The sequence below is a fragment of the Protopterus annectens genome, chromosome 13.part0 (genome assembly GCF_019279795.1).
Source record: "Protopterus annectens isolate FY-2018-M chromosome 13.part0, PAN1.0, whole genome shotgun sequence".
In the NCBI taxonomy this organism is placed as follows: Eukaryota; Metazoa; Chordata; order Ceratodontiformes; family Protopteridae; genus Protopterus; species Protopterus annectens.
Genome location: NC_056747.1, coordinates 441,748,808 through 441,767,524, shown reverse-complemented (window position 1 = coordinate 441,767,524; position 18,717 = coordinate 441,748,808). Strand labels below are relative to the sequence as shown.

Sequence of the window (18,717 nt, the reverse complement as noted above, 5' to 3'; positions counted from 1 at the left end):
TCTCCCATCTCTTGTGCCCGGTTACATGAATGAATGGTTGGCAGTGCTGACAATTATTACATCATACTCCAGTCAGTAATGAACCTAGTGAATGAAGAATTTGGTTAGAAAATATATCTATGTGCATCAGAAGCAGCCAGCCATTTCTTGGATGGCTGCTAAGTAGATGGAGAAACTAAGGGCTTCACACCATCTCAACCATGCATGAAGTTGCTGAAGCGGGATGAAGAAAGTTCCTCTCCTTAGTAAGAAACTTGATAAGCTGTGGGTCAAGATGTAATGAGGTTCAAGCATGAACTCACTGTAGAAGCGAAGAAGAGCTAAAGTTATGCAGCACAGAAAAAATTAAAATGATCAAACCATTTCAATGAAAATTAGACATTCTTTTTATTATAATAAACACCATAACAGTTTTCAAATGGTAAGAGTATGCTCTTTCAGAGAAAAAAAAATGCACCAAGGTGTTTAAAGAAAAAAATTGTCATATGACTACTACATTTAGTAGCCAAAAACAGACAGGTGACCAGCCAGGATAAATATACCATTAGTCCTCCACATCTCAAAAGCAGAACCAAAGTTGATTGCAAACACTTCTCCTCAAATTTGGCTGCCTGCTTTTTAATGGTCATTTTAATTTTTTTCTTTCAAAACACTCTGATTTTTGTCTGCTAAACAAAGATATTAGAACACATATACAATAATAACAAATGAGACATTTTTTTAGCCCATGGCCCTAACCATGACTTTAAAAACAATTTAAATTAAAACAAACATTAGTAAAGCCCACCAGGCCGCAATGCTGCTCAGGCTGTCTGCTTAACCTGATGTAAAAGCATGAGAAGAGAAAAGAAAACAAAAAAAACAAACAAAAAAAAAAAAAACACTTTAGCAGGGCACCTTGTGCTTATCACACACACACCTACTCAGATATACAAAAAAAAAATACATTTTATTACAAGTGATATCCCAGACCCCTTAAAAGAAATTATTCTATAAAGGGCGTGAGGGTTACAGTAACAACCTGGGGAATGGGGGTGGGGTTACTTAGCTGCTAATTTAGAGGGCTATGCACACTGCATCAATATTAACAGAAATCAACACTGCTTACAAAACAATAACGATTTTAAACTGCATGAAACCCAGATAACTGTTTTCCCAAATAAAACTAGTAAAACAATTCTGGCGACACAATCCTACAATGTTAACTGCTGATAAAATTACACAGCAAATTATATTTCCAATCTCTTTTGGTCTTGAACAAGGGAACTAAACATTCCAACTGTACATGTCGTTTCATTCAAAATAATCTGAGAAGCAGCAGATGTAGCCTCCCCTGAAGTCCACACCCCATGATTTTTGTAAAACAAACATATAAGCACAACCTACAGCAGCAAGGCGGCATAACAGCAGAACCCTCCCTCATAAAAGGTGCATTCAGCTAGTTGCTTTTTTTTTTTTTGTAACACACTGGAACAGAACAGAGAATCTTCCGATAAAATGAAGCTAACTGGTAAGTGAAAAGGAACACTCTTAACTGAATTTAACAGCATGCCTACTCCTCTGTTCCAGTTTTTCTGGCAGCACCATAGCAAATCTAGTGCTCGTAAGGCAGTAGCTTGGGTATGGTACACTACAAAGAGTACTCTTATCAGAAGAGGAAGGACGGTCTCTTTCACACTTCCAATGTGAGCTACTGCAGAAGGCAATCCAATACAGCCAGTGTACAAAACAGAACTAGCCAGTCTCCACACTTATGTGCGTTCTTGCACTAATCCATGGGCAATAAGGAGAGAGAACAAAAAAAATCATTAAAGTATTTAATAATTTAATAGGCTCAGACTCTGCATCCTGGCTTTTGCTGAGGAGTCCTTTCCCGTGGGGAATACCCCAAAGGTCTTTCCCACGCTTGTCATCAGGTGGCTCTACAATGTGTAACTTGCAATGACTAGTAAGTGCCACAGAAGGCTGGGTATAGCTGGGAGGTTTCTGGAAAACAAGGAGCTTTAGCACATAAGGTTGGGAGATGGCAATGGAAAAAAATACACAGAATAGCTCTTGGTTAACAGCCAAGAAATAAGCATGGGAAGAAAGCCTATAGAATCAGGATCAATACACAGACTTGGGTTGCTAACCATCTATATGAAATAAGCAAGTGAACTGATAAACTTAGTATATGGCTTTTTATTATCAAGTTTTAAATAATGAAACTGGTACAATGCCAAAACTTCATTACTAAGCTCTTTATGAAGTGATATTTTTCTAATGGTGGTTGCCGAAGACGCAGCTGCATCACAGCCATCCTACTGGATAAGACCAGAAAAAAATAAGCCAGATATTTGTGAATATGATAGTGGTGGCAACACTGTAAACAAAGGAGCTGAACACGGGGAAAATCCAAAGTTCATCACTTGCTAGAAAGCAGTTTTCTTTGTTACACAGTCAAAATGCAATGATTTCCTGTTGGATAGCTACATGACAGACTGAATACTAGGCCACTGGATATTTTCACATGAACTAGGAAGAAAACAATTGACAAAGATTTGCATAGGCTACTGGAGTACTAGAAGTGCACTGGAGGTAGTCAGTGTAGGGGGAGCTGGAGGGCAGTGTCTTACAATGAATCCAGAATGGACCACAGCGGAATGCATTAACTTTCTGTAGCAGATTCAAAGCAATCTAGGTAAGAGCTAGGGATGAGAAGCAGGATTAGCACAGAATCGTTAAAGCACCAATCACCACTGTGCACTGGGGTAAAACGCTGGTATCAACAGCTGTTTCCATAAAATGTGTGCGTGCATACATTATATATATATATATATTACATTACACACACACACTTAAAACAAGACAACTCAAAAAATACATCAGTAACAAACTAAGGGAAAATGGCATTTCGTTTCAGAGCATAATGCTAATAAGTTGTGTACCAAACTGCATCAAGAAGAAATTAAATTTTACATACTGTACTTTGACAGTTTACGTCCTGCTGTTGGGACAGTAGTGGTGCTGTACATTTTCCAACACTTCATATTACTTCATATAACTTAAACCTTCCTTAGTCAGTGTTACACAAACAAAACTTCACATGACTAAGCAGTTTTAAATGGAAAATGATGGCTATATTCTACCAGAGAATATATTACAGGGCAATCCAAATTGCTGCTGCTTACAAATCTGCTTTACCTAGACTGCAGAACATGCTACTGAGACAAAGACATATACATTACTTATAGTGAAAACCAATTACTACTAATCCTCCTGAGAAACAATATTGGTGTAACCAATGCTACAAAAAGTGTTAAAATAAAATGTAAGGATATACAAATCTGCCTTTGTGTCCTTGAAGCCTAAAGGATGTCTTTGCACAACCCTGTAAAGTCTATGCATTTTAACAAGAACATTGTTGGAACATTTGCTCCTGGTTGCACTGAAGAAATATAGGCAGCATGAAGGTAGAAAGTCATGCATCAATGCTGAAAAGACTGTTAAACCTGGGTTTCAATGTCTCACTGAAATGTATGCAAACCTTTTAATTCAATTCTTGGTCAGACCAGGAACCATATTTCTACAAAAACACACCTTAACTAGAAAAAGGTAGGGGTGGGGAATTTATTTGCAATGAACAGAAAAAAAATGTTTTCAAACTATGAAAAGAAGCTGTAGTATCTCTGGCAAGTCTCAGAAAGCTAAATGCTCTCATCACTTTTTATCATTTTACTGTGCTTTGCCAAGATACTATTTTCAAGTGCTGTATCAAAAATGGAGGCCGTTACCTGGGACTGACCAAGAATTTTCTAAGGAAGACAAGTCATCCTAGTTGCCCAACTTCACAGAAGTTTATGATGCCATGCCACTCTGAAGGGTAGTTTTACTGATACTTCCCACTGTTGGAGTAGGACGAGTGTGTATGCATTCAACACACAAGAGGCAAGACAGTCACCTAAAAGCAAGCACATGTAATATGTAACAGAAAAAGTAAAGATGTTTAGTGGTAAAGTGAAAGATAATTAGACTACAGGATATGCAGGTCTGAGGCAAACAGTCAATGCACAATGTGTAGAAAATGTACCTTGTCAAAATACTAGGGCAGACCACTTTATAATGAGCATACAAGTCTCTGTGACAAAACAGAATAGTGAACTAATATACGAGACCATCACTCAAAAAAATGATGTAGGTATACTCCCAACCAATATAATGAAACATGAGTGAAATGACAGTACAGGACATACTTTTCAAACTAGCAATCCATTCAAGCACGCACCACCAGCAAAAGGGAGAAATCAAACTGTACATTGATTTCCTTTCATGAAAAAAAAATGGACCATGTGCTCAGTGGACAGCATCTTGCACATAACTGCACACTGAACATATTTACTTTGAGCTACTGGAATCACAGAACCTCAGTGTTTATAAAGTTCTCCACATAAAAATGTAAAACTTAAGATTCAGATCCCATTTCTGGATTCTTAGGCCTTTTTTTGTCATATCAAGTGTTCAGTATTTCTTACTAATAATGAAACTCGTAGTTCAATTCACCCAATGAAACAAAATCCACAGCCTTCCTCACTGAAGTTTTTAAATTTCTTGGCAGTGAGCTGCTACAGGTACAATGTACTGCCCAGAGAGACATACTGCACTTTTTCTACACCACCTTAAAAAAAAAAAAAAAAAAACTCTACACAAACAGGGACCTGAAACCTCAACACCTTTTACAAGATGATGTAAGCAAACACTGACTTTTACCACCTTTTCCAGTATACAGCACACAACTCTGTAGACAGACAATGCACAATGACAGCCCTCTCTTTTTACCATATGATTATTCATTACTTATGTTTTAATTTGTAGCCAATCCTGTGTGCACCTGATTTCAGTGCTGTATTCTGAGGTAGTTGGCTGTTTTGTCTTCTTAAACCATCACCACAAAGAGTGAGCTTAACCTTCCCACTACTCAAGTGCATGCCTACTCACTACATGGGGCTGCTCAAGCGATTTCAAGAGTTCTAGTTTCACACTGAAAATTATGAAGAATGGATACACAAAATATGGCAGGCCATCATAATGAGACATCTTCAATGCAGAGACAAAGGCCAGAGAAAAGAGAGTCTCCATGGATCGCAGTATTAATTCTTGAAGGTCTGCAGGCAGAAGACGCCTTCATTTATCCTACTCGAAAATTTCATGTTATCCACATGATGATTTCAGGTGTACTTAAAACTAGTGAATCTTCATTCCATAAGCCATAACTTTGCATTGTCAATGGTGTACGTGCTTGTGCAGGAGATGTCTGACTCCTTTTCAGTACCTCTCCCAGCCCACCCCTAGCCAGTCAATTGACAAATGGACCCACTTGCAACTTTAAAAGCGCATGTTCACTTGGTTTATAAAAACAAACTACAGAGTGATGCACTGGAAGTTTCAAGTTCATCAGTTTATAACTTCCAGAGCTGCCTGCTGAAGTCAATAGGCTGAAACTAAGCCTTTATCGTAGATGTATCGTGCTCTCTTCTTTGGAGGATTTCCATCTTCATCTTCATCAGAAGAACTGTCTAGTGTGAGGTCAACAACGTCTGCATTGCTTTTGCCATTTAATACATTATTGTTGGAACCGATTATCAGCTCTTTGATATCAGAACCTGCAGAGGGAAAGAACTGTACAATTACAATCTGTCAGGAAAACGTGACCTTATCTTATATCTTTTACAATAGGACAGTTAAAACATTTAAGTAAACTATTACAATGCATTTCAAGCCAGTTCCTCTGACACAGGGATAAAGCCTTGACTAAGACCCAGGTAACCAAATTTGATTAGTGTATGCACTGGCACATTTTTCCATTGGTGGAAGGAATAACAAATCACTGTCACTCTTTGGGATGGGATGAGTACATGCCTGATGTGCACAGTCCCATGGCAGAGTTCCTGGCAGAGACCAGAGTTCACATGGAAGTGTTGGGCTCCAGGGGAAGGGCAGTTTTGAGACATCAAGTTACATGGAGAAGTAACGCACCTTCACTTGACACACAATGCATGCCAATTTTAGGAGCAAATTACTGGGTGTATACAGAGTGGTTAATGTGAAAACAAGAAAACCCTACGCTATCTCATTAAATTCATCTCTTGATTGGCTCACACTGCCAGTGAAGGAGAAACTAAGGGTCAAGTAGTCGGACAGGGGAGTGAAGACAGAAAGCAGTGGCGATAAAGTTGCAAAAAAATTAAATAGCAATATGTAAAATTCCACTCACATTTTGCACTTAATGCACCAATACATCACATGTCCACACTTATGTGCCTTAACAGTTGCAATAAGTTATCACAGGCCATAAGAAAAAAAGCACAAAGATGGAAGCACAGTGGTGAAAAAACTGAAAAAAATAAAAAAACTACAGCTCTACCTGTAACTGCCTAAAACAACTATTAAATTCTTATATTTTACAGTATGACAGGTACACAAAATATTAGAAAAACAGCGATTTTTTTTCATTTTCATGCATTAAATTTTCTTTATTTACTCCAGCATTACATAAATTGCTCAATTCCTGTCCTCTCTTAAAACTCAATCCTCCTCTTGAACATTAGTTTGCACGTTATTCCCACAAATTCCATGTCTATGTAACTTACACCTTCCCTTTTCTAAAGATCCCCTTCTCCAGTTCCTACCTCCTTTACACTTGAATTGCAGCTGATTTCTGCAATTTTTTTTGGCAGCCAACAGCATTAAACTTAGTAAGGATTAATGATATTTGGACAACTCTGATACTACATCCCAGCTCAAAAGAATCATTTCCTTGGTTACAACCATTTGCTTCTACAGCATTTCTGACAGTTCTCTGCAGGGATTTTTTTAAAATCTGGCAGCTTGTTACATTCCCCAAAACATTACACTTCCAACATTTGCAGTCTACTGGAAGATGCATTTTCTGAAGTAAATTTATGTATAAAATTACCTACCTATTCAAACACTTGCAACAAAAATCTTCACACTTCTGGACTTCGTTGCATTCTTGATAGTCATACAGATGTCATCAGAGATAGTCATACAGATGTCACACTGCTCACATATTACCTTTCCATTCTCTCTTCCCAATATTTTCTTAGATCGACTCAATTATGCAATATTTTATATGTGCTAATTAAGTACTGAAGTAGAAGCTTTGAAACTGGTACACCATACTTTTTTTAATATGCTGCCCCCCCCCACACACACACACACTTGCTACAATTTACTTTGCTGCTGAGTTTTGGGACTGCAACAGTGCTGCATAGTTTGGATTCACAGCTAAAAAGGTCCGACGACCTAGCCCTTTCACCTAGTTAAATGAAAGGCAAAATTAAGCTCCAAGTAGACAACCAATGGGACTGATGAAATTCCTGACAAAGTTGAGCAACTAAGCACTATTAACATTATATTCTTTGCAATAACTTACAAAATTAGATATTTGAAGACGTGTATACAGGACATACACTAGGATCTTTCAGCACAGTGAAATCATGAAAAAAAGGCAACTAAAAAAAATTGCCATAAGAGTTAAACTGCTTCAAAAGAAAGCATATGCCCTTCACTATGTCAATCGAATTTCAAGATGTATTGTTCCATTTTACATACGATATTACAGAATGAATGCCCTATCTGTGTAAGGGGCCTACAGTTTCTACATTCCTTCCAGAGCTTCAAAAGCAAGCACCACTGCCCATAGCTCCAGTTGGTTTCGGTAACTAACATGGGGCTCATGCGTTTCTTAACCTGCTAGTGAAGCATCAGTCAGGACATGCAATGGATTCAATGGCAGGAAGGGAACACCCATGCTCTGACTGGAAGTGTCTACTACTACAAAGTTTGCTGACAAGGATCCGATATTGAAAGATCAAAGCTACTGATACTGCTACACTTTCACCCTTCAAGGCAAAGGAATAAAATTGAAACCCATACTCAGATACAAAGGAAGTTAGAACAATTCCTTTATTACACCCTTACTCAAGGTGCTAAGGCTCTTTGTACAATGAGGAAACATCCTTGTGCAGAGTTCCACTGCAAAATAAAACAGCAAAACTGAATAGGGTAGGGAGCTCCACCCCCAAAGAACCACTTTAGGAAGTAAATATCTGCAATAGGAGTCAAAGGGTCTTCCCATACTTTCTCCCTAAAAGGTAATATTTATCTTTGTATGTACACATCTCTTCCAACATAAGGGTAAAGGTGTGGAGGGAGGGTAGATGACAGATTACATTGCAACAATGATCTTATTAACTCAAGCTTACCACACATTCAACCATAACACGCTCATCATAAGGATAATTACTGCAGTATTCCTTACCCGTTGGAAAAGCACTTAGCTATCATGGTAGTAGCCTGACTGACCCCAGAGCTGGAAGTAGGTCAGATCTTGCCCCTTGCAAAAGGGTGCAGTAGCAAATCCTGCCTTTTATTCAGATGTATCCCTGATTCACAATGCTTGGAAAAGGAACACAAACTGGTCTAGGCAGCATTCTTAAAAATACTGAGGGTTAATACACGAGTGAAGAACGCTAGTGGCTGCTGTCCTGGTAGAATGCGCCTTTACCTGCTCTTCTAAGGCTTTCCATTATCAAACACAATGTGCCTTACCAGCAATTTAGAAAGGTTTTGTCACTGGTTTGCCCTCCATCTTTCCATCATTCATGAGGGAAAGAACTATTGCTGCTTGATCTCTTTGATTCTCTCTATGAAGTACCTCAACTGTGTGCATATTTAACAAATGCAATATCCTTCCCACCACCCTTGCTTTGGGACCAAGGAGAAAATTCTGGCAGAAAAATGGGTTGAATTAAAACTAGTTCTGAGACTACCTCTAGTATGATGGAGTTAGTTTGAAAACTTACCATTTCCTTTATGAAGGCTGCAGATGGTTCTCTGTACAATAAGGCCCGCAGATCAGAGATTCTGAGCAGAGGTAATGTCCAAGAAGAAAGGGTCTTCCAGACTAAGAACTTAAATATACCACTGTGAATGACTCAAGGAGAAAAGGCATCTTTCCACATCATCATAAGGAAAGGGAACAGGTCTTCTAGTGGGTCCAGAAACAATGCCTCCTTCAAGAGCACTCACAGAGAAGCAGACTACAAACAGATAAAAGATGCATCTTAATGGATGCACAAGAGACTGCTGTGGAAAATATTAGCTAGGTATTTCAGAACCACAAGCTTTGGTCCAGTAGGCCACATCCCATTAGACAAATCAAACAGAACCTCTTCCAAATTGCCTGTTTGGGTTTTGTGGCACTTCACATAGCTTCATGAAAAATACAGAGTATCTCCCTCTAAGTGCTGGTCCCTAACTAGAAAGTACAGTTCTGTAGGTAACTTACCATAACAGCAATTAGATCATAGTTGCAGCAGTTTTTACTTGTGGAATTTAACCTGTTAGATGTTCCTGTAAATCTGACATGACCTCTAGAACTTAGGATTCTTCTCCCTTGGTGCTGTGCTCTCTCCGACCCCTGGTACGTCTAAGCAAACCAGTATTAGAATGGTGCCTTGTTGCACCATTTTAGATCTTTCATGCCCAGAAATCCTATCAAAGGCTTTAAAAGGCAATCATGAGGCTGAGGTACAGCAGGTGAGCTTAACTAGGGAGAAACAAAATGCCCACATCCTGGATTTAAGGCAGGATGGGTAAGAGTACCCTTGGGTCACTGAGTCACTAACCCAGGGCTGAGCAGGCTCAATGTCCTTGGGAATGTCTGTAAAGCTGGGGGAAGGAGAACAGTATATGCAGGATAAGGGTACCCAAACAAGGCTCAGGTGTAGTACAAATGGGATGGTGAGTGGAATACATACTGCAACAGCGATCTAAACATCTATTATGCTACATTACTTGTCCACATCTCTTATATCATGTTCTTCGCAGAACTCTAGTAATTTTCCCAGTAGTAGGGTTACCGCAAGAGTGATCTAAATCAAGTACTAGTGGTGGCAGAAGAGGTGAAGCTCAGTATGCCTTGTAAGATAACCTTAGCAAAATCTGTCCTCGCTTGTTTGGAAAAGGAGTGAACTGATCTCCATATGTCTACCTCCAAAAGAGAGCAAGTATCTACTCCTTTTAAGAATGCAAATGTAGTGGTACTATGAGGTATGACTGAATCTACAAGGGACTTTCCTTATGATAAACCATACTGCAAGAAGTGAGAAAGCCATTCAGAAAAACAGCTTGCTTGGATACTGGTTTTCCCTTTTCTATTCAGCAAAGGAAATAAGCCAACTAGCTGTTCTGACTCCAAGGTTCTATGGAGGTAACAACACTTGTTAGTGAACATCTATGGAATGGAGCATCCTTTCACCCTTAAACTGAGGATTTGGGGGGTGGAAGCTATAAATGGCCAGGGGGTAATTACCATAAGCTTCCTCAAAGGTTGGATTTACTCACACAAGATCAGGATGTTTGATGATGCACCCTGAACCCAGACAAACTGCATTTGACTGCCTGGGTGATAGGGTTTTAATACCTTTTAGGAACCTGTTTATTGAAGATGTGCAACAGATAGTGGAAAAGACAGGTTTTCTAGCTTGTGCCAACAATAGAGCAAGCACCCATTCAAGGCTTGTGTTTTGGTATTTGAGTACTACTATCCTGTAGCCTATCTTACTTCTCTATCAAGGTTCATTTGTTGGCAATTTCAGCATGTCTGCCCATGGATCTCCCTCTTTCAATGCAAACTAATGTCAAAATGTTTTTGAAAGGGGCTCTGCATTAGAAGCCTTCAAGAAAACCAATGGCTTTTCCTCTGGATCTTAAGCATGTGTTAGAAAAACACACTTTCTGGATTTGAACCAGCTCCTCAGGCTGACTTGAGGTTCTTACCATGGAAAGCAGTCTTACTTATTTTATTTGCTCTGACCTCACCCCTTGAAAAGGGCAAGAAGGCCTAGGATTGGCATTGGCAAGGTGTAAACAGCCTCCTGGCTCAGTTGCCTTATACATTCTGTAATTTTCAGGCAAACATTTCCTTGAATTTAACATGATTTTTTATTTGGAGAGTATTCTATCTCTCCTGTACTTACAATTCTGTGTGAATGACACCCCCCCAAGTTATGCCTGAGGCCTCTTTGTGATGGTCTGATTGGGCTTCCCCAGAGTAAAGGAGACACCACCTTACTGAGTTTGCTCTAAAGAGACCACTAAAAACTCTTTGGCTATGAATCGAAGGATAGAAAGAATTACTTGAATATAGTACCCATGCGGATATCAGGTACCCCCTGCAGTATTCTCTTATGTAACCTGGCCTGAGGAACCATAAGAAAGGTGAAGGTCATATATCCTAGAAAACAAAAACTCCCTCGGCACAATTTGTTTCAGGCTTGCTAAACGGAGGAAGTAACAGTGATGAGCCTTCCATTTTACTTGGAGGAAGTAAAGTTTTCTGCATACTGAAGAATATAAGTAACCGTAGAAAGGTTACACTTTGATGGACTCAAGGAGAATTTTTAAAGATTTATGATAAAATCCAAACTATGGATTAGATTCATGGAGAGTGACAAGGTTCAATTTACCTCCAGCAGAGAGACTGCCTGGAATGAAGAAAGTCCAAGTATTGGAAAATATGTATGCCCTTGGCTCAGCAAAAGGCAGTTAGTGGAGCCTAGCATTTTGCGAGTGCCATGGGTGAAGTACATAAACCAAAAGGCAATAAATGTAAAACTGATGCCAGCCCCTTGCTTAAAACTTGAGATACCATCTATAGTCCCTGTGGACTGGTATATGGAGATATGTTTCTCTGAAAGCCAGGGACACCAAAGCACTGGGATGTAGGAGGAGGGGTAACAGCATCCGTAAGGTCAATACCTTAAACTCTGGTCCGTTTAGAAAATAATTCGGCCTTGAAAGATCTGTTTTATTGCTCATCTATGACAGGTCAGCAGGTGCCTTCCTTCCTTGAAACAAAAAAGGACTTTGAATAAAATCCTTACCCTTCCTCTACTGGGAAGCAACCAACTTGGACTCTCTTGTGGATATAAACATATAAACATGGACATAAAAGCTGGATCCACTAGAGATTTACTGAGGAAGTCCTGTACCTTGTAAAACCCATCAATCATCTTTTATGCAAGAGGAGGGTAGGAATCCAGTCTCTTGCTGAAGGAGATGCACAATGACAGGTTTGCTATTTTTTTGGTCCAGTACTTGAGAGATCCCTGCTAACTGAGAATTTTGCCATAGCAACCTGTATACCTCTGATATTCTGTAGCACCCTCCAGTCCTTGGTGAAAATCCCACACTGTCTGCCACTGTAGTCGAGGGGGTGGGAGGAAAGCCACACAGCCGTAGCTACTCCATACTGAAATTTGGACTATGTGGCTCCCCAAATTCCCATCTACTGTCTCTCATCTTTGTTTTAAGCTGGGCTTTCTTACCTTTACCCTGTTACAGTCAGAATACACATTTAGTAGGGCAGTTTTTATCACACTGCGGCACAGGTGTGTGAAAAAGTTGCTTATCCCCTTGTGTAACCTTCCCCCTTCTCCCCTACTTTTGAAGGCTTCAGAAGTTACTCCCCCAAAGAGCAGATCCTTTTCAAGGGAGGAATCAAGGAGCTAAGCTGAAGCCTCAGAGGAATGTCTCCTGAAAAGAGCCCATGGCTGCTGCATCCACAGCATCACAACCACAGTTACCACAGTAATTGGCAAACCTGACTAGGAGTCTGTGTCCGCTCTAAATAGTTTTGCCCTCAGATTAACAAACACCTTCCCTAAATTTTCTTCCAAGAGGCCAGGGAATGCCATCTAGAACTTGATCATGCAGCAGACGGTTAATAGCTCTAAAGGCCTGGAAGCAGAAGTATAAAACTTTCTTTTAAAATTTGTTCAAGACCCTAGTTTCCTCACCACTGGGAAGGGCATTAGGAGCAAGAACCAACTCGGATCCTTTCTCTAGATGTTTATTTACACTTTGTTACTCAGGTAAGTGAACTGGGTCAGGGACCCTTTTCAGCCACAAACTAGACCACAATGGCAAAAGCAACAAGAAATTAATTTAGAAATACAAGAAAATGAAAACAATGCTATTAAAGCATTTGACAAAGATTGCATGCAATTATAAAAAGGCAAAGTTGTGACTGTGAATACGTAAAACATAAAACACAAATTCACATTAATGTTTAAATATATGTTTAGGATTTAAATTTCATTACAGATCCAGAATGTATGTAGGCATACTGTACTGCTCAGTGTTGTAAGATAGTACTTCAGTGTAAAGGATTGGCAGACAAAAGCTGAATCCACCACATGACTCCTACACAGGAAACTGTAGTCCTGTACCCCGTAAAACCTATCTGGTTTCTTTGGTACAGGGAGCAGAGTCTACCTACATGGAGAATGCTACCAAAGCATCTTCCAAAAGCTCCTAAAACAGAAGGAATGGCCACGGATTTTAGCAGAACCAGACCATAAAACTTCATTTTTGAGCCTTACAATCTTCTCCAATTCCCATCTGAAGAAATTATTCATCTTAGTAAGGGCTACTCCAAATGACACAGACAGATAAGGAATCAAAGGAAACAGTGTCCAAGTCACAGCTGAGGGGGGAATAGGATGGTGACATCTTCGAAAGTAATCCAGTATTTCCCCTCCACTTTCCCTTTGAGTCTTCAGCCCTAAATGGAGCTTGAAACCTTTTCCTTTTAGCAGAGGAGACTCCTGATACTGATGCCTGACTGTAGTGCCTCTACTGCTTTCAAAGGACATTGGACCAGGCTTAACCATGAACCACTGTTTAGGTGGAACCTAGGAGAGCAGTGGAAAATAGTACAGTTTTGTACCTACCATAAATGTAGATGTCCGATAGACATGCAACTGCAGTCATAACATGTGGGTTGCCCTGCCTCAGGCAGCCCTCGGTCGGCCGGATTCCAAAGTCTGGGTCCGACGTCGGCTGATGTCGCATTTCTCTCTGACGTCAGAGCGGCTGGAGTACATAAGCATCAGCCGACGCCATTTTCTTCAGTGTTTCTTGCCCCAGATGCCAGGTGCCCTTCCAAGGAAGGCAGTAATCCAATTGGAAGACAAAAACAGGATTCCAAACAAATAAATGAGCAATAAAACAAATACACCATAACAGATATCCCCAGCTAAGAGCAACAGGGATAGGAGTGGACCCTAGGCATAGAGGGGTATGTAGGGAGGGAAAATCCGACTGCAGTTGCATGTCTATCGGACATCTACATTTATGGTAGGTACAAAACTGTACCATGTCCTTCAAGAATGCAACTGCAGTCATAACATGTGGGTAGAATACCATAGCTTAGCTGGGGGAGGAGGTATGCACTAGGAAAGAGATGGTGTGGCAATCAAACCCTGCAGGACTGCCGAAGAAAAGCCTGCTCTGGATCTGGAATATAGAGGGAGATTGTAGTGTTTGGAGAATGTATGCACGGAGCTTCATGTAGCAGCTTCTAGAATGTCCTTGGTAGGCACCCCTCTTAAAAAAGCTGTAGAGGTGGCTGTAGCTCTGGTGGAATGTGGTCTGACATTGGCTGGAACAGCCTTTCCATGAAAGGAATAACAGAATCTGATGCAATGTCCAATCCATTTAGAAATAGTCTGTTTTGAAATTGCTTTTCCTTGGACTGCAGGGGCGTAAGCTACAAAAAGTTGTTCAGACTTCCTACTGGCCTTGGTTCTGTCCAGGTAGTATCGAAGTTGTCTGTGAATGTCCAAGGTATGCAAAAGTCTTTCCCCTTATTCTCAGGATTGGGGAAGAAAGCAGGCAGATGAATGGCTTGATTTAGAGAAACCCTAGATACCACCTTTGGCATAAAAGTAGGGCTGGTCCTTAATGAAACCCTGTCTCTGTGGAAAATAATAAAGGGTGGTATTGCCATTAGGGCCTGTAGCTCCGAAACCCTTCTTGCTGAGGTAATTGCCAACAGGAAAGCCGTCTTCCATGAGAGAAATTGCAAGTCAACTGAAGCTGCTGGCTCAAAAGGAGGTAGAGTCAGTTTTTCTAAGACAAAATTGAGGTCCCAGGCTGGCACTGGGGCCTTTCTTGGTGGCTTAATGTTCTTGATTCCCCTGAGGAATTGTCTTAGTAAGGGGTGAGGTAAAACAGGAGGATCAGAGTTGTATCTAGCTGAAATAGCAGATGCATGTATCTTTATGGAAGAATATGAGAGGCCGTTCTTTAACATATCTGCCAAATATTCCAAGATAAGTGGGATGTTCAGCAATGATGCATCATGTCCCTTTGCTGGTATTCCAATTACTGAATCTTTTCCACTTTGCTAAGTAAACCTTTCTGGTGGATGGTCTTCGAGCCTCTGTTAGTATCCGCTGAACTTCCTTAGAGAGAGATGAGCTGAAGTTATTTATGGGATCTCCCAGGCTGTTAGCTGCAGTGTCTGAAGGTTTGGATGCAGTGTTTCGAAATTGTGTTGAGTCAAAAGTAGAGGCCACTGAGGGAGGGCCCACCTCCTGGTGTGACATATGCTCCGTAGTAGTGGGTACCAGTGTTGTCTTGGCCAATCCGGAGCTATTATGATTCCCTTGGGCTTCTCTGCTTTGATCTTTAGTAATACTGAGGTCATCAGTGGCAGAGGTGGGAATGCATAGATTGCTAGGGAGTTCCAGTTGAATGAGAGGGCATCTATTTTCCAAGCTTTTGGATGGTATGTCCTTGTGCAAAATTTTGGTAGAAGATGGTTGAGGTGAGAGGCAAATAGGTCCACTTCTGGCTTGCCCCATGGCGAAGTGAGTTGTCTGAAGGCCTTCGGATGTAACCTCCACTCGTGTGGATCTGTGAAATTCCTGCTTAGGCTGTCCGCCAACACATTGTCTTTTCCTGGAACAAACTGGGATTGTAACTGGATGTTTAGGCTCAGTGATTTCTCCCAAAGCTGCATTGTCAGTCTGCAAAGGGGGTAAGAGTAGGTGCCCCCCTGCTTGTTTATGTACCACATCACAGTGGTGTTGTCTGTCCATATCATTAAATGGCCTTGCTGGAGTTGGTGTTGAAAAGCCTCGATGGCATGCATTACTGCCAGCATTTCCTTTTGGTTTATATGCAGATGTGTTTCCTTTGGAGACCATTGTCCTTGTATGTACCTGCCTTCCATGTGCGCCCCCCAGCCAAGGTCTGAGGCGTCTGTAGTCATGGTCTGTGTTATCTGTGGTTTTTTGAATGACATACCTGTGTTTGCCTGGCTCACCGAGGCCCACCATAGGAATTCCTTTTGTAGGCATGGAATGAGTGGTATGATTGTCTCCAAGTTATTGCTGTGTTGAGACCAAATGCTTTTTAGGTACCATTGAAGCTTTCTCATGTGTAGTTTTGCTAATGGAACCAGTAGAATGCAGGATGCCATGTAACCCAGGGCCTGTAGGAATCTCCTTGCAGTCATCTGGGTGAGTTTTGCTAAACCTCTGAAGTAATGAGTTAACTTCTCTTGCTTGTCTTCTGTCAGGTAAGCCATCTGAGAGGCTGTGTCTAGTTTGGCTCCTAAGAAGATTATTTGCTGGGATGGCTGCAGTCTTGACTTTTGGAAGTTGACTGTGTATCCCAGAGCTTGAAGTAATCGTATGACATAATCCAGGTTTGTTGTCAACATCAATTTGTCGTCCGCTTGTATGAGGCAGTCGTCCAGGTGCGGGTAAATTTGTATACCCTGGAGCCTGCAATGAGCAATTACTGAAGCCAGGCATTTTGTAAATACTCTGGGCAGTAGATAAGCCAAATGGCAATGCTGAGAATTGATAATGCTCTGGCCCTGCAAGAAATCTGAGGTATCTTCTGCAGCTGTGTCTGATAGGGACATGCAGGTATGCCTCCTTGAGGTCCAGAGTAATCAGCCAAGACCCCTTGCCCAGCATGGGAAGGAGTTGCTGTAGAGTCAGCATTTTGAACTTTGGTACTATGAGAAAGGTGTTTAATGCGGACAAGTCCAGTATTGGTCTCCACTGAGATTCTTTTCTTGGAACAAGGAACAGTCTTGAGTAAAAGCCCTGTTCTTGTTGTGGAACTCTTTCTATTGCTTTCATTCGAGTCAGCAGAGTGATTTGCTTGATAGCCTCTGCCCTTTGATTTTGTGGTAGGTTTGGCATGCCTTGTTTTCTTGGTAAGGTATGAAAATGAAACCTGTACCCTCGGTCTATAATGTCCAAAATCCATTTGTCCTTTGTCAGTCTGTGCCAGTTTTCTGCAAACAGAGATAATTTCCCGCCCAAGGGAGCTTCTAGTTGTTCCCTGGTAGGCGGTAGTAGAGGAAAGTCATTGAGTTTGTGGTTGTTGGGCAGGTGAAACCCCTGCATCACTTCTTTGGTTTCCTGGCTGCCATTGTCGTCCCCTGTAAGGGCCTCTGTATTGGCCTCTTCCTCGGCCACGTCTGTTCTTACCCCTTTGAAACTTTTCTGGATTAGGAAAGGACCAGTTTTTTGAATGCCAATTCCTACTGAATCTGGGGGGGGGTTGAACCTGGAGGAAATCTTTCACAGTCTGAACTGATTTTGCTTTTTCTTCGATGGTCTTTAACACCTCCTTAGCATTTGCACCAAAAAGCTTGTTCTTTTCCAAAGGTGCATCCAGAAGTTTTGCTTTTACATGATCTGGTAGAGGTTGATCCTTTAACCAAGCATGTCTACGAATCACTGCCCCTGTCATAGCTGCCCTACATGAAGCTTCCAGTGCATCATATCCACACTGCAGGAAGTGATTGCTTACTTGCTGAGTGTTATGTACAGCTTCCTGCAAAGTCTTCCTGTCTAAAGGATCAGGAGAAGCTAATGTTTTTTGTAAATCTTCTAAGAGACAATCCTGATATTGCAACATATGAAAAAGACAATTTAAAGCTCTCATAGATAAAGTAGTGGATGTGTAAACCTTTTTGCCCCATCTCTCTAATGACCTTGCTTCCCTGTTGGAGGGCAAAGGATTTTTTGAGGTGGAGGCTGAAACTCCTTTAGGCCCCCTGGGAAATAGTTTCCAAATCAGCAGTATGGGCCCTGAATAAATGGGAATGGGTTTCTGGGACCCTGTAATACCTGTCTGGCTTGGCTGGAGCAGGAGGAAGCGAATCAGGGGTAGCACTAGAGTCAGAATACAAATCATCCAGAACATCAAGTACAGGAGGAATAGCTAAGGGCCTGTGCTGAGGCTTCTTAAGGTTAAGTCCTAAGGCGTTTCCTAGAATCGGAATATTCCTGACCCTGCCACTTGAAATGTTCCCTCATGGTGTGCAGAACTTCCCCAAAAGAAATATCCTCAGGAGGGGAAGCCGAAGGGATGGAATCTTCTGCATCCGAGTCCTCATAGGTCTGGAAGAGCTCTTCCTGGCTATCAGAGTGGACAGAGCCCTCAGAGTCTTCATCTGAAGGATTAGGGTCAGAGGGTTCAACCCGGGGCCTTTTATCAGGAGGAGGCTGGGATGCTCTCAAAGGATGGGCCTGTGAACCTCTAATCATGGAAATTAAATCAGCAGCCATGGACATAATTTGTGTCTCCGGAGTCGGCTGAGGTAAGGATTTAGAAGCAATATGCTTTGTTTTGCTGGCTGCCTTAGCCCTAGTGTAGGCCTTAATAGACATGGCCATAGGAGGCCTGGCAGCTCCACGTGCAGGAGTGACCTTGTCTACAGCAATGGCCTTGGGCATTTCCTCGGTTTCGGTATCCGGAGGAAAGTCTATAACTGGCGTCGGAGTAATGTCTGGAATCGAGTCGCCGGTACGCGTGTCTTCGGTTCGGAGCGGTGGA

At 41.4% G+C, this 18,717-nt stretch overlaps 1 protein-coding gene across 1 annotated transcript in view; it reads right to left on the bottom strand.

Annotated features, from left to right (window-relative positions):
• Nucleotides 1–362: 362 nt before the first annotated feature.
• PIAS4 (protein inhibitor of activated STAT 4) overlaps nucleotides 363–18,717 on the bottom strand; it is a gene marked incomplete in the record, with an annotated part of 1,954,703 nt that continues 1,936,348 nt past the window's right edge. Inside the window, 1 exon segment of the mRNA XM_044054086.1 lies at nucleotides 363–5,639. Within this exon segment, the coding sequence (XP_043910021.1) occupies nucleotides 5,464–5,639 (176 nt within the window).